Raw genomic sequence first — 13180 nt, forward strand, 5'->3', positions numbered from 1 at the left:
GTAACATTTAAAAGAAATTGCCCTTGCCTTCTATATTATTTTTCCTGTAATGAAGAGGATGAAAACTTTTATCATAATATTTTCTGTTTTAGTATTACAGGCAATTTCCAACAGAAGAAAAAGAAGAATAATTTTATGTCAGTGATGTTTGTTTTTAAGAGTCATCAGAGAATTTCTTTCCACTAGATTAGCCTTATGTTGTATTTAAGATACTATTCAAATTAATTTGCATTTCCAGCGTATATTCTGAATGAAAAGGGACATGATGGCTGGCATATAGTAGGCACTCAAGAAATATTTGTTCAATAAATAAATGTATCCAGGAGCCAGAAAAAGCCAGGACACAACTTCACACTAGGCAGGAATAACCACAGGTGAAGCCACCATTTCTCTCCCTCTCCCGTACATAACACAAATTGAAAAATGTAACATAAAATATATCAAATAACCACACAGTTATGAATAAATAAACTTGAAAGTTATGATCACCTTAATAATCAGTTCTCTTCTGTCATCCAATTTGAGTTCAATAGGCTTTTTCACAATAAATAAATTAGTAACTCTGGAGAGAACTCTGGCATCGATTGAAGGGCGCTTGGTATCCGCCCCCTCTTCCCTTGTAAGGTGACTTGCTAAAAGCTTTAATGCCAGCATCCGGACCCTGAAGAAACAAAGTCTTTAAGTCAACATTTTGTAATATACAAATGTATAGAAATTATAAAGGCCCATAACACAAAGAATTATTACAAATCAACACAATAATTAGCTATGCTTATACTGACGTTACTGATGACATTTTACCTTTTCTATTAAAATACTTAGTATTTCTATTAAAATACTTATTAATACTTTCTATTAAAATACTTTTCTATTAAAATACCACAGTTATTCCTGCATTTTACATTTATGAATAAGCAGCAGAAATAAAGAATAATCAATAATTACAAGTGAAGGTGCAGACTCACTGAGACTGCGAACTTCACTGTCAGTATCACCTCAGCTCCAGTAAGTCGGTCTGCAAATTAAAAATCCTAGCTCCTGACTCCAAGTCTAGTGATGTATCTCAATCATAAAAGCTATCACAGACCCATGAGCAGAGCCCAAACAACAGGTCGAACCTCCAGGAGAGTAATCATACTAACAGCTAAAGCGAGATATTGGGGGTGAAATAGATCCCCTCAGATATGATATTTTTGGTTCCCATCAAAATTCTATTTTATCTGGAATGGATTAGCATCAAGGTCAGTTGAGCACTGAGTGGGGAGGTAGAAGATTTCAAGAAAAGGTTAAACACTGCATGCACGAGACAATGAAATGGAAAAATAGAAAGTGGACGCACAGCAATGAGTTACTGAGACAGGTTCTGGAACTACATGGACACTGGGCAAATTTTAAGCAGTAATACAAGTTCCAGGTTTTAGGTACTACTTGTGAGACTACGATTAAAAACCTGCACACTCGGGGAGGCATCCCTACCACAGCAAAGGCTGTGTGCTGACCCCTGAAGTCCCCCATCATAACACTGATCTCGCTGTATTACAATTAATAATAAAGTATAACTGGTAAGATCTCTCTTCTCAATTACATGCCCAATTCTGGAAGGGCAGCGTCATGTCTGTGTTGTGTGCTGCTAGGTTCCATTGCCCACCACGGTTCTCAAGTGCTTACCAAATCTAGAGAAAGCAGGAATTTAGTGTATTACTAATAGATATCATCTTTGGAGGGCAAATATTTACTCCAAGATGGTGTGGGAGTCAGGCAAACCTCCCTCTCCCATCTGCTGTGACCTCATGAAAGCTCAGAACAGCCAGACACCCACACGATGCTCTTCCTTTGTGCCAGCACTCTCTGTATTAACATCTCGGGTCGTCAGTGGAGAGACAGCCACCACCCCCAGGCAAAAGCCCGGAGTGGGGTATGTAAAGCATGTTTTTAATGCATCTCCTCTTCTGGTAGATAAATTTAGCCGTTTTTTCAGGTTTAGCGTGAGCACCATGGTGCGATTACTTCTCTATACTTATTTCTTTCAACAAATACATTTTGAGCATATTTATGCCCAAGGTACTCAATGAAGTTCTGAGGATGTAAAGATTAGCCAATGGATGGGGTTCCTGCCTAATGGAGTTTATGGTCTGGTGAGATGGGGTAGAACTAGTCAAATGATGAAAACAAATATGTAATTTAGACTGCTTTAAGTTCTGTGTAATCGAGAATTACCTTACCCAAAGAGAGGTCTGGCCTTGCCCTTGGCTCCTGGGAGGGGACCTCTAAGCCCTTAGAATGTCCTGCCTGATAAGACTGTTTTTGTTTACCTGGAGACTCTGGGCCCCCAAAGGTGAACCAAAAACATACACCTATTGTGTTATATCACCAAATTTGGGGTAGGGAATATTACACTAGCACATTAATAAAGACACTGCCGAGGGTCAATGGAAACATTTGCAGAAGCCAATCCCCGAGGAGCACAAACACACTCACCCCATGTGCCCCTCTGCTTCCTGCATCACCCACAACTTTCCTCTCTGCACGATGCATGAGCCCTTACAATCTCCTCTGACTTTCCTCTTTCCATTCTCTTAACGTTTTAGTTTATTTCACCTACTTCCTTAACTTTTAGTCCGATCAACTGTTTATAAATAAGCCACTGCATTATCCTGATGTAAGTATGGGGAAAACAATATTATCCATTGTCAAAAGAACATCTGTCTGTTTCTCCTAGCCTTTTCAACAGACACTTTCTCTTCATCACTGCTTATCCATCTTTACTCTAAGCTTTTTTTCTCTTCTCAGTGAGAGAAAATCTAACCACTGTTACCTAAAGAGAGTAACACAAGATTCATGTTGCACTGACAGAGAGGGAAGGAAGACAATCTTTCTCTCCTTTTCTTTTAGTTAAAATGACACTTACACTAATGGTAGAGGAAAGGACACTTTTACTGTTTCCCAAAAAAGAGGACAAGCTAAACAAGATTAAAATACATGCATACCCTGGTATGTGAGGCAACTGGTCCACTACACTTTCATGAAAAACTTTAATTTTCAGAACAAGTATTTAATTAGAAAAGTTGCACTCCAGGAGACTAACAATTTCTAACGAGAAGACAGTGCGAATGCCCTATGGTTTTGGCAATCTGTTTCTCTCCACGGCTCTCCACCCTGCCCGCAGCAGCATTATGAACAGCACTGAGGGCAGCGATGCCGTAACATAGGCTGATCTGACAGCAAGGCTGGAGGATGGACAGAGCGTCTTAGAAAGTGTCCAAAAGACCTTTACTGGGTTAGTTTCAGCCATTAGCTCCCCGTCTCTGTCTAGTAAGAGAATCACTTTCCTTTACCTCCTTTGGTTCTATACTGCTTGATACAATTACTACCCTTTCCTAGAACATTCCCGTTCATCTTTCACACTCAGTAGACTCTGCTGTACTTACGATGGCTTTTTCACCAGCAGGAGCCGTAGTATGGACTTTAACCAGGTGGTACAGGGGAGAATCCCTTCACCAGCCTCAGAACTCGCTTTGCTTAGGAGGAGAATGCAGTTACCCAAAGGATCCTCTGTGTCAGCATAGCCCTAACAGATTTCATAAAAAGAGAAATGACCATCTGATTGTATGCACATACTGCTTAATTTTTTAACTTGAAATAAGAATTGTGTTGACCTGTCAGGCAACTCACAAATTTCTTTCAATTCAGTTGAATATGACTTTTCAAAATAACCTACATGAGGTAAGAAGCCTACATACAACTGTATTTAAAAAATAATACTGGAGAACTTCAGGAAAATGTGCCAACCCTCCTGACACTTGCTAATTTTTCTACTTTCCAAGATTCTAGTAGTGGCACTGCCCCTAGATGAGGCCCCTCCCAGATCTTCAGACCTGTGCCCTCATTACAAAAGTGGAGTGCTGCCGGTGCGCCTGCAAGGAACTGAGCTGTGCAAGCGGCAGGGCCTGAGGCCCAGCTCTCTCTTCTAAGAGGACTGTTCCTATGATGGTGTTTCCCATCTCCACCTTCTCATGCAAGGGAGGGAAGGCCCTGCACTTCCCTCCCTCCTTTACCTAAGCCCAGAAGGACTGCTAAAAAAGCTTTGTTTCTAAGAGCTCATTAATCAAAGTATCAGGCTAACCCATATATGCACAGATAGAACTCATGCAGCCAGTTTCATGACATAAAGGCTGTTTAGAAAGCACTGTTAGCTTTGGCTAAAAGCCTTTATATAAGGCTGAGCTCCATTTTTCACAGTCAATGCTAAATGCCTGCGCCTCACTTCTTAACCTCCCACCCGGTGTACACAGACAAATTCGCTAGCCTGCTTTAACCTTCTGCCAGAAACAAGACAGCCGCCCACTTCCTGTTCCCTTATCCACAGCGCCTTCGTGGCTTCACTTCATTTCTCCCACAGCATGACGGTTCTACTGCTTGCGTGCGTTTAAATCAATCACACTCACTAAAGAGAAATGGTAGCGTAAGCAGGTGAGCACAGAGTACCTGTAGCACTGGGATGACAGGACACAGAGACTCGATAAACTTGTTCCAGGTCAGTGCTGTCATCCTCAGTCGCCCCTGCAGCAGATGCATCAGGATGGCCTTGGCAGTGGCATTCACCTGCTCAACAATACGGGGGAAACAATCCAAGAGGAGGTGGCCCGTTAAGTCATCTTACATACCTGTAATATTTCATAAAATCTGGAAAGGTAATTAGCATCTCTTCCTTCAAACGTTCCTATTTCCACAGCATCATCTTACATTCTGTTCTCAACCAGTCCTTCCCCCTTAATGATTTCCTTTTTTTTTTTAACCTTTAAAGTATATTTTTCCATTGAATAAAAATGTTCCTTAAGGAAATACGCTGCTTATTATAACTAATGCATCATTCCTACATCTAACATGAAAAACTTAAGTTAACATTTTGATCTGAATTCTCTGAGAACAAGTATGTCCTGTATTTTAAGCCTCATTTTTTTTAACATTTCTTTTTAGTTAAACAACAACTTAACTGAACCCATACATCAAAGACAAGTTTCTTTTTAGTTTCTCATACTACCTTGTGACATTAGAATACTGTCTTGATTTAGCTGAGTATCTAAAGAATCAGAGTAGTCTTCTGTACTTCCTTCTAACATGCCATACCTCATTTTTGGGCTCTTGAATACCAAACGCAGAGATTTCATACAGAACTTTTGGGTGAAGTAGAAAATGAATTCCATTACAAAGGGAAGATACAGGTTTACTGACATTATGGACACCTAAACATTCCTGCAAAATAATACAAAAAGTTTTTAAAAATTAGTGACAGTGATTTTTCCAAAGCATTCCTCTTTCTTCTGTTTATAATTCAAATCCAATTTTAGTACTTATGTCACTGAAACTTTTCTTTTAACCGGTAGAACACAAAAAAAGATTCTCTTAACTAACAGTTTTTGAGTTTGCATGAGATACCTATTACATTTCTTTCAGCCAACAAGAGTGGTGTTGACAAATTAAATAACCAAACTGCTGAGACAACCATAATCTTTTAAAGTTGTTCATAATAACAGACATATAGGAAATAAACACCACCATAAACTTATCCTAAGGTGTTTGTATTTTGCTTACTGAGGTTTGACAAAGAGAAAATTCAAATCAAAACAGACTTAAGTTTCTGGGTGAGGGGGAGGACAACATATATGTGGGATTTTTCTTATCAATACAGTGATGCACCTGCATATAAGTAATGACTCTGTATCATCTCTTCGACAAAATTAGCACAAATCCCACTCTGGATATGCACCCAAAAAACTGAAAGTAGGAACTCAAGCAGGCATATTTGTACACCTGAAGCACTGTTCACAGTAGCCAAAAGGTGGAAACAACCCAAATGTCCACTAACACATGAATGGGAAATAAAGTGTGGTATATATACAACAGAATATTATTCATCCTTAAAAAGGAATGCAACTCTGATATATACTAAACATGGATGCTAAGTGATATAAACCAGACACAAAAAAGACAATTATATGATTCCACAAGTATGAGGTACCTAGAACAGTCAAATTCAGAAAGTAGAATGGTGGTTGTCAGGATCTGGGGGGGGTTGGAGGGTAATAGAGAGTTATTTTTTAACGGGTACAGAGTTTCAATTTAGGAAGATGAAAAAGTTCTAGAGATGGATAATGTTGATGATTGCACAATGTGAATGCACTTAATGCCACCAAAACCTTAAAAATGGTTAAAATGGTAAATTTTACATTATGTGTATTTTACCACAATTTTTAAAAAGCAAATTAGACATCGTTGAGCAAAGAATTAGTGTACTGAATGACAGTACTGAGCAATTCTATCCAAACAAAACCAAAAAAGATCAAATATAAAAGAGGGCTTAAATGACACAAAGGGTAAAATAAGAAGATCTAACATGATCTAATGAGAGTCCCACTTGGAGAGAGCAGCAAGGCTAAGGGAAACAATAATGACTGAGAATTATCCAGAAGTGAAGGCAGACATGAGTTTTCAAACTGAAGCATGCTAAAAGAGATACGTTAAAAAAAAAAAGTATATACAAAGTTACATTGTAATGAAACTGCAGAACTCCAGAGCTAAGGAAAAGACCTTAAAAGTAACTAGAAGAAAAAAAATACAAAGAAATTATAATTTAACTGACAGCAGCCTTCTCGACAATGATAAAAGCCTACCAAGAGCAAAGCAGTACTGGCGAAGTGCTAAGGAAAAATGGCAGTCAATCTAGAACTCTACAGAATTCTACAGAATTCTACAATTCCAGCTAATCTATCATTCAAGAGTAAGGTGAACTCAAGACATTTTCAAACACATGCACTATCAGTTACAGACTGTCATTGAAAATACTGAAAAACATAGCTCAGTAAAAAGCAGACTGAACCTAAATACTTATCAATAAACAGAAGAAAGTATATTCAAAGTAAAGAGCAGTTAAGATGAATCCACTAGGTAGATCTTAAACCTTACTATTAAAGGAAAAGAACAGGCAGCAAAAACATGTGTACGGTATGAAATTATGTACTTTTTTAAAGAGACAAACACAGTAATATATATGATTTATAGAGATATGCATATATAAAATACATGCATGGGAAGGATAAACAAAAACTTTGTAAGAGTGGTTATCTTGGTGGCATAAAAAAAGTGGAAGAGAAAAGAAAGAAGCTTCAGTTATAAATAATATTTTTATTTCTCTGAAAAAAAAGGATCATAAGTAAAAAATAGCAAAATGTAAACATTATATCTAGATAGTACTTATAAGAGTACTGAATACAAGAGGACACTTTCAAGAGTACACAGGAATATATATATTTTTCTATACTGTCCTATGTACAGTGTTCTTTTCAATAATGAAATAGTTAATATTTATGTACTATTCCATGCTGAAACATTTTATAATTTAAAAACGCAGGAAATATTTGTTTCAAAAGAAAGGAAAGAAGAATATTACTAAGAAAACAGATCTGAAACTATAAAATTTAAGCCATAATAAGCTAAAACTTTTCCTGAGCATAGAAATCACCTTTGAATACTTGATAGAAGTCAACTTTTCCTTACAATTTTTCCATCATTAAATAACACAACATAAATGTAATTCTTATTAAAACTGCTAATAAGGCAATTCAGTTGCTAGACTTACTAAGGGAATTCAATAGTATAAATTTCTTAGAGTTGACTAATAACTACCATCTATTTTTATGGTAATAACTCTTATATCATATCCAAAAGGTCAAGTAATTTAATTTTGAGTTATAATCAGAAAATCCACTGTTAATGCTCCGCAAAAAAATCAAAAACAAAAAAACCTACCTTAACAATTTCCAGACAACAGTGGTAAGTTTTAACTTTCACTTGTGGCAAAGGGTGAGACAACATACGTAGAAACACCTTCTGACTTTCTCCTTGTAATAATGGACTGGCCTGTGCAGATTTCCAGCTGGTAAAAAGGTAAACATACAAGACATCTAAGGCAAGTAAGGGACTAAACATGAGACTAAAAAGCACAGAGAAAGGGGTTTCTTCCTACTCCAGTTCCTACAACTGAGATCTTGTTTAACTAACCCAGAATTAATATTTACTCAAGCATTTACTTGTTTCAAGGCAGGGAATATTCTCTCTTAAAGAATACAAAACAACAAAATGTCTTTAGAAACCTATATTTAGAATGTAAAATGGTTACAACCATTATGGAAAATAGTACGGAGGTTCCTCAAAAAAATAAAAACAGATTTACCATATGACCCAGCAATTCCACTTTTAGGTATGTAACCAAAGAAAATGAAATCAGTACCTCAAACAGATACATGTACTCCCATATTCATTCCAGAATTATTCACAATAGCCAATACATGAAAACAATGTGTCAATTGATAGATGAATGGATTTTTAAAAATGTGGTATGTATGTGTATGTGTGTGTGTATATATATATATATTATATATGTATATATAATATATATATAATGGAATATTATTCAGCCTTAAAAAAGAAGGAAATCTTATCATTTGTGACAATATGGATGAAGCTGAAGGACATGCTAAGTGGCATAAGCCAGGGTACAGAAAAACAAATACTGCATGATCTGACTTATATGTGGAACCTAAAACTCTTAGAAGCAGAGAGTAGAATTGGTGGTTGCCAGGGGCTGGAGGAAATGCAGAGATGTTGGTCAAAGGGTACAAAGTTTCAGTTATGCAGGATAGGTAGTTCTGGTGACTATGGTTGATAATGCTGTACTGTATACTTGGTATGTGTTAAGAGAGTAGATCTTCAATGTTCTCACCACAAAAAAAAGGTAATTATGTGAGATGACTGACAGATAGACAGAAAGAAAAATAAATCCCATATTTAATGGATATTTATCACCATGGAATTTACTCTTTCCAAAAGCAATGAAAATACTAAGTTTTAAAGAAAAATCTGTTCCAATGTCCCCCAAATAAATTAACCAATGCATGATGCTTTTCAAAAATCCATATAAAAGGTAGGAATAATGAAATTTACATTTAAAAAATCCTCAATTCAAGTTATTAATTAAAATGTTAAAGATAAATAAACAAATGTGCTTGAATACTTGTTTGGAAAGACACCAAAACAAATGTATAAAAATCCAAGGATAATTCATGTTGATTATAGGCATGACATTTTTAAAGCTTACTCTTGAATAAAACAGTTAACTGTCCTAATGCTACTATATATATACAGTTTAAAGGTCAAAACATATAAAAGCAGTTTAAACTAAAAAATAACAGATTTAAGACAAGTTTCATTTTCATTGCTCCTAAACTTACACACACACAACCTATAATAATGTAATCATATTAAGAAAGAAAATATTACATCTTTGAACAAATACAGATGATTTCCTTTATTAGGGGGAAATGCTGATGATAGGAAAAGCTATGTAAGGCTTGGTCTGCCAGCTCCACTAATTCTAAGAGATTCTTCTCTCCCTAAAAAAAGAAGAGAATGGAACAGTAAATGTCAAGGTCATGTACAATAAAATTCTCAACAGCTAACAAAGCAGCTTCAAGAAATTAGATCATCCAGAGGCCCTGAGACTGTTCACATTTGCTTAAGTCAACCTGCTCAACAAGCAAACCAAAAACGTCAGCCTAGGAGGAAAAATGTGGGGAAAATGCCTAACTCAACGCCGCTTAAGACTTTATATTATTTACCTCTGAGTGGCATGGTTCTTTGACTGCTCAATTGTGGCCTTATCCCCCTACTAACTGCAGCTCAAGGCAGGACTCATGTATTTTAAGATCCACCTCCCACTTCTAACATCCTGATTGGTTCTAGGGAAAATAGGGGGTGATCAATACCTGTGTGATTAACTGACCATGCAGAATGCCACAGAAATAATTCAAATAAAAGGCAGTTCAAAATTCTATCATGGAGGAGACAAGATACAGTGGCATAAAGATGTGGGGAAAAGAAAATAAAAATAAACAACAGTGGGTAAATAAGGAAAATTTAAAATATGAAGTTCAAAAAACTCCACTGTAGGGGCCAAATGGAATAAAATTTTGCTCCTAATTTTTCAAAATCTTCAGGACCCATTTTGGTATTTTCAAACAGTAAACAACTATTGTAGTCAATGTCTATTTTAAGACTCGTTAACCTTTTAATTCATAACATACTAAATAATATCCTAAAAGGGATAAATAACAAATACATAATTATTGCTATAACATGGTATTGAAAGTCATCCTACTACCTTACAATCTAGTTCCTGGCTTTATTTAATAAAAAATCAGGCTCTTTCTGTGAATAAATAAAGGTCTATAAAGGGAAAAAATGTGTCTACAAATAAGCACTAAAATGGCCCTTATAATTGTTTACATCAATTGTCACTCTGTTCACCCATAGTAAGCCACTTCAAAGAGGAACTCACTAATAAAGATATTGATAATAATTATTTTTTTAAAACCACTGGTCTCATGAATATATACCATTCATTAATCTAAATCTTCATTTTACTTTTATACAAATCATACCCTTACTTTAATCTTATAATTGGACCATTCAGTAATAATGGATCCCACCCCTAAGAGTTCAATTGTTAAATGTCCATCAATTTGAAAACTATAGGTTAAATTTTCTAAATATTTTATCAAAGGAATTTTAAAGAGATATTAACAAAACTTTTTACCTCCTTCCCAACATCAGACAGGAAGTTACAGGTACACTCAAGTGAATAAACAGCCTCTGCAGTTCGTTTATAAATACTGTAGTTTTCAGAATTCAGCTGTTCCAAATAGGCCACAACAGCTTCATGAATATTTGGATATTCCAAAGAAAGAGGCATGTCCAAAGAAACTAGAAATAATGCTGCTGACATAGGCTCTGGTAAAAAGTTGCTTGCCTTGATAAATTAAAAAAAAAAAATTAACCATTTTTAGATAAATATAGTAAACTATAATATTAACGTAGTTGAACTTTTTTAGTAATTCTCTATCACAAAGTCTATTGCTTTTCCAAAGAAAATTCTATTGTCCAACACATCATTTATCTACACCTAGGTTCACTGCAATTTTTCTCTGCCCAAAATATCCCAAGTCCAAATTTCAACTCCTTCCCAAAGCCTGGGATTCAGGATACCTCCTCTTCCCCACATCAACACCCAGAACTGCTCTCCCTCTCGGCCCACACCTCGTTTATGCCTCTGCTACTGAACTGAAGGTACCAGGCCTTTTTCTCTAAGTTTTTCGTGCAGGTGCACACAAATCTCCAGAAAAATGCAATAAACCCCTGAGGATATAGCCCAAGGCTTATTAACTACATATTGAATTGAATATCACTAAATCAAGTACAGCTATAGACTAATTCGAACAGAAATTAATTTTTATTTGGTTTTGTTTGTGTTTTAGAGGGGAAAGGAGAAATTCAACATATTTAAAATAGTTCTAGAACACTCACAAAAGACTGACCTTTAATTAGTATAAAATCAAGGGGCCCAAATGAAATAGTGTATGTTTTATAACTTAAATCAATTGATTTAAGACTAAAAAAACCCTTTGCTGGGTTTTGTTTCTTTTAATGATTCTAGCTTTGTAATAGGATTTTATGCATCAATTAAGAAAATGAAAAGGCCTGAAAATTCAATGTTCAGAGAAAACCATTTGGCAGGGTTTACTACTACGGCTGAAATGCTGCCTTTATTAAAGTAGGTTTGGTCATAATTTTTTCATGGATAACCTATTTTAAGGATAATCATTAACTGCCTGAAAGTCTAAGAACTAAATCTGCTAAACAATGCTTTTTTTTTTTTTTAGAATTACTGTTCTTTATTTTTTTAAATTAATTAATTTATTTTTGGCTGCATTAGGTTTTCTTTGCTGCACGTGGGCTTTCTTTAGTTGCATCGAGCAGGGGCTACTCTTCGTTGCGGTGCACAGGCTTCTCATTGTGGTGGCTTCTATTGTTGCAAAGCATGGGCTCTAGGCACATGGGTTTCAGTAGTTGTGGCAGGTGGGCTCAGTAGTTGTGGCACACGGACTTAGCTGCTCCCCGGCATGTGGGATCCTCCCAGACCAGGGCTTGAACCCGTGTCCCCTTCATTGGCAGGCGGATTCTTAACCACTGTGCCACCAGGGAAGCCCTAAACAATGCTTTTAAATGAAATACAGTTGCCAAATGAATATCAAAAGCTAAAGGAATCAAAATTTTAGGTTACTAAGCATGAAAAAAAAAACAACTATTAAGACAGCAGCTATTACAAAGTCGAGAGAAATTTCTCTTATTCTGTAAAGAACTCTCCTAGTGGGGAAAAAAGAGAGAGCGAGAAACTAAATTACCTAGTCACCAATTATTTGCTCACTCAGCAAATACTCACTGGGCCCCTACCGTATGCCAGGCACCATTCCAGATACTAGGGACACAGCAGGAAATAAAACAGAACCTCTGCCCTCACGAAGTTAACACTCCAGTGGAGAAAGCATAGAGTAAACCATACTTGTCCAGTGTGGCTAGGAGTGCTAAGAAAATTTTAAAAACAGGGGATAGGAAAGATGGAGAAGAAGAGAGAAGTTACAGGAGGTGGAAGCACAGGACGGCGTCTCTGATAAGGTAACATCTAAGCAGAGAACTGGAGGAGTGGATATCTGAGGGAAAAGCACTCACAGAAGAGGGAACAGCAAATACAGAGGCTCGGACACAGAGTATATTTGACAGCAAGGAGGCCACTGGAGCTAGTGCTGAGGGATGGAGTCAGGGGGCAGTGGTGCCAGATCAGGTAAGGCCTTGGGTCATTATAAGGACTTGTCCTCAGAAGGAGCATTGGAAGGTTTCGAGCAAGCCTCAGGATGAGTCTGGAGAGAACAGATGGAAAAGAGCAAGGGTGGAAGCTGAGAGACCAAGGAGGAGGTTACTGCAATAATCCAGGCGAGACAGGATGGTGGCTTAAACTCAGGTAGCAGCAGTGGGAGTGGTGAGAAGTGTTCAGGTTCTGGATAGACGTTCAAAGGAGAAATAACACATTTTGCTCAGGGATTGGATCTAAGTGTGTGTGAAAGCCAGGAATCACGGATGACTCTAAGGTTTTTCCTGATCAACAATCAACTGGAATGAAGGTGCCATTTACTGAGCTCGGGAAGACTAGAGGAAGAACACATCTGTGCAGGGAAGTAAGGCTTGGGGCATGTTCAGTCGGAGATATCAGCTGTCACGAGAAGATGTCAAA

The 13180-nt window shown here is 36.9% G+C and overlaps 1 protein-coding gene across 3 annotated transcripts in view; it reads right to left on the reverse strand.

Moving 5' to 3' along the window:
- The window catches only part of RTTN (rotatin), a 138058-nt gene that overhangs the window by 93417 nt on the left and 31461 nt on the right, over window positions 1–13180 (reverse strand). For 2 of the 3 annotated variants that reach the window (XM_082668203.1, XM_082668204.1), the window contains exons 12-18: window positions 10652–10864; window positions 9337–9449; window positions 7807–7933; window positions 5128–5253; window positions 4486–4602; window positions 3429–3568; window positions 490–661 (exon numbers count right to left, since the gene is read on the reverse strand). In XM_082668203.1, the coding sequence (XP_082524329.1) occupies window positions 490–661; window positions 3429–3568; window positions 4486–4602; window positions 5128–5253; window positions 7807–7933; window positions 9337–9449; window positions 10652–10864 (1008 nt within the window). Of the gene's footprint in view, window positions 1–489; window positions 662–3428; window positions 3569–4485; window positions 4606–5127; window positions 5254–7806; window positions 7934–9336; window positions 9450–10651; window positions 10865–13180 lie in introns of all 3 variants that reach the window. The other variant, XM_082668202.1, reaches the window with a different exon arrangement.

The sequence above is a fragment of the Grampus griseus genome (genome assembly GCF_964374135.1).
Source record: "Grampus griseus genome assembly, chromosome: 12".
In the NCBI taxonomy this organism is placed as follows: Eukaryota; Metazoa; Chordata; class Mammalia; order Artiodactyla; family Delphinidae; genus Grampus; species Grampus griseus.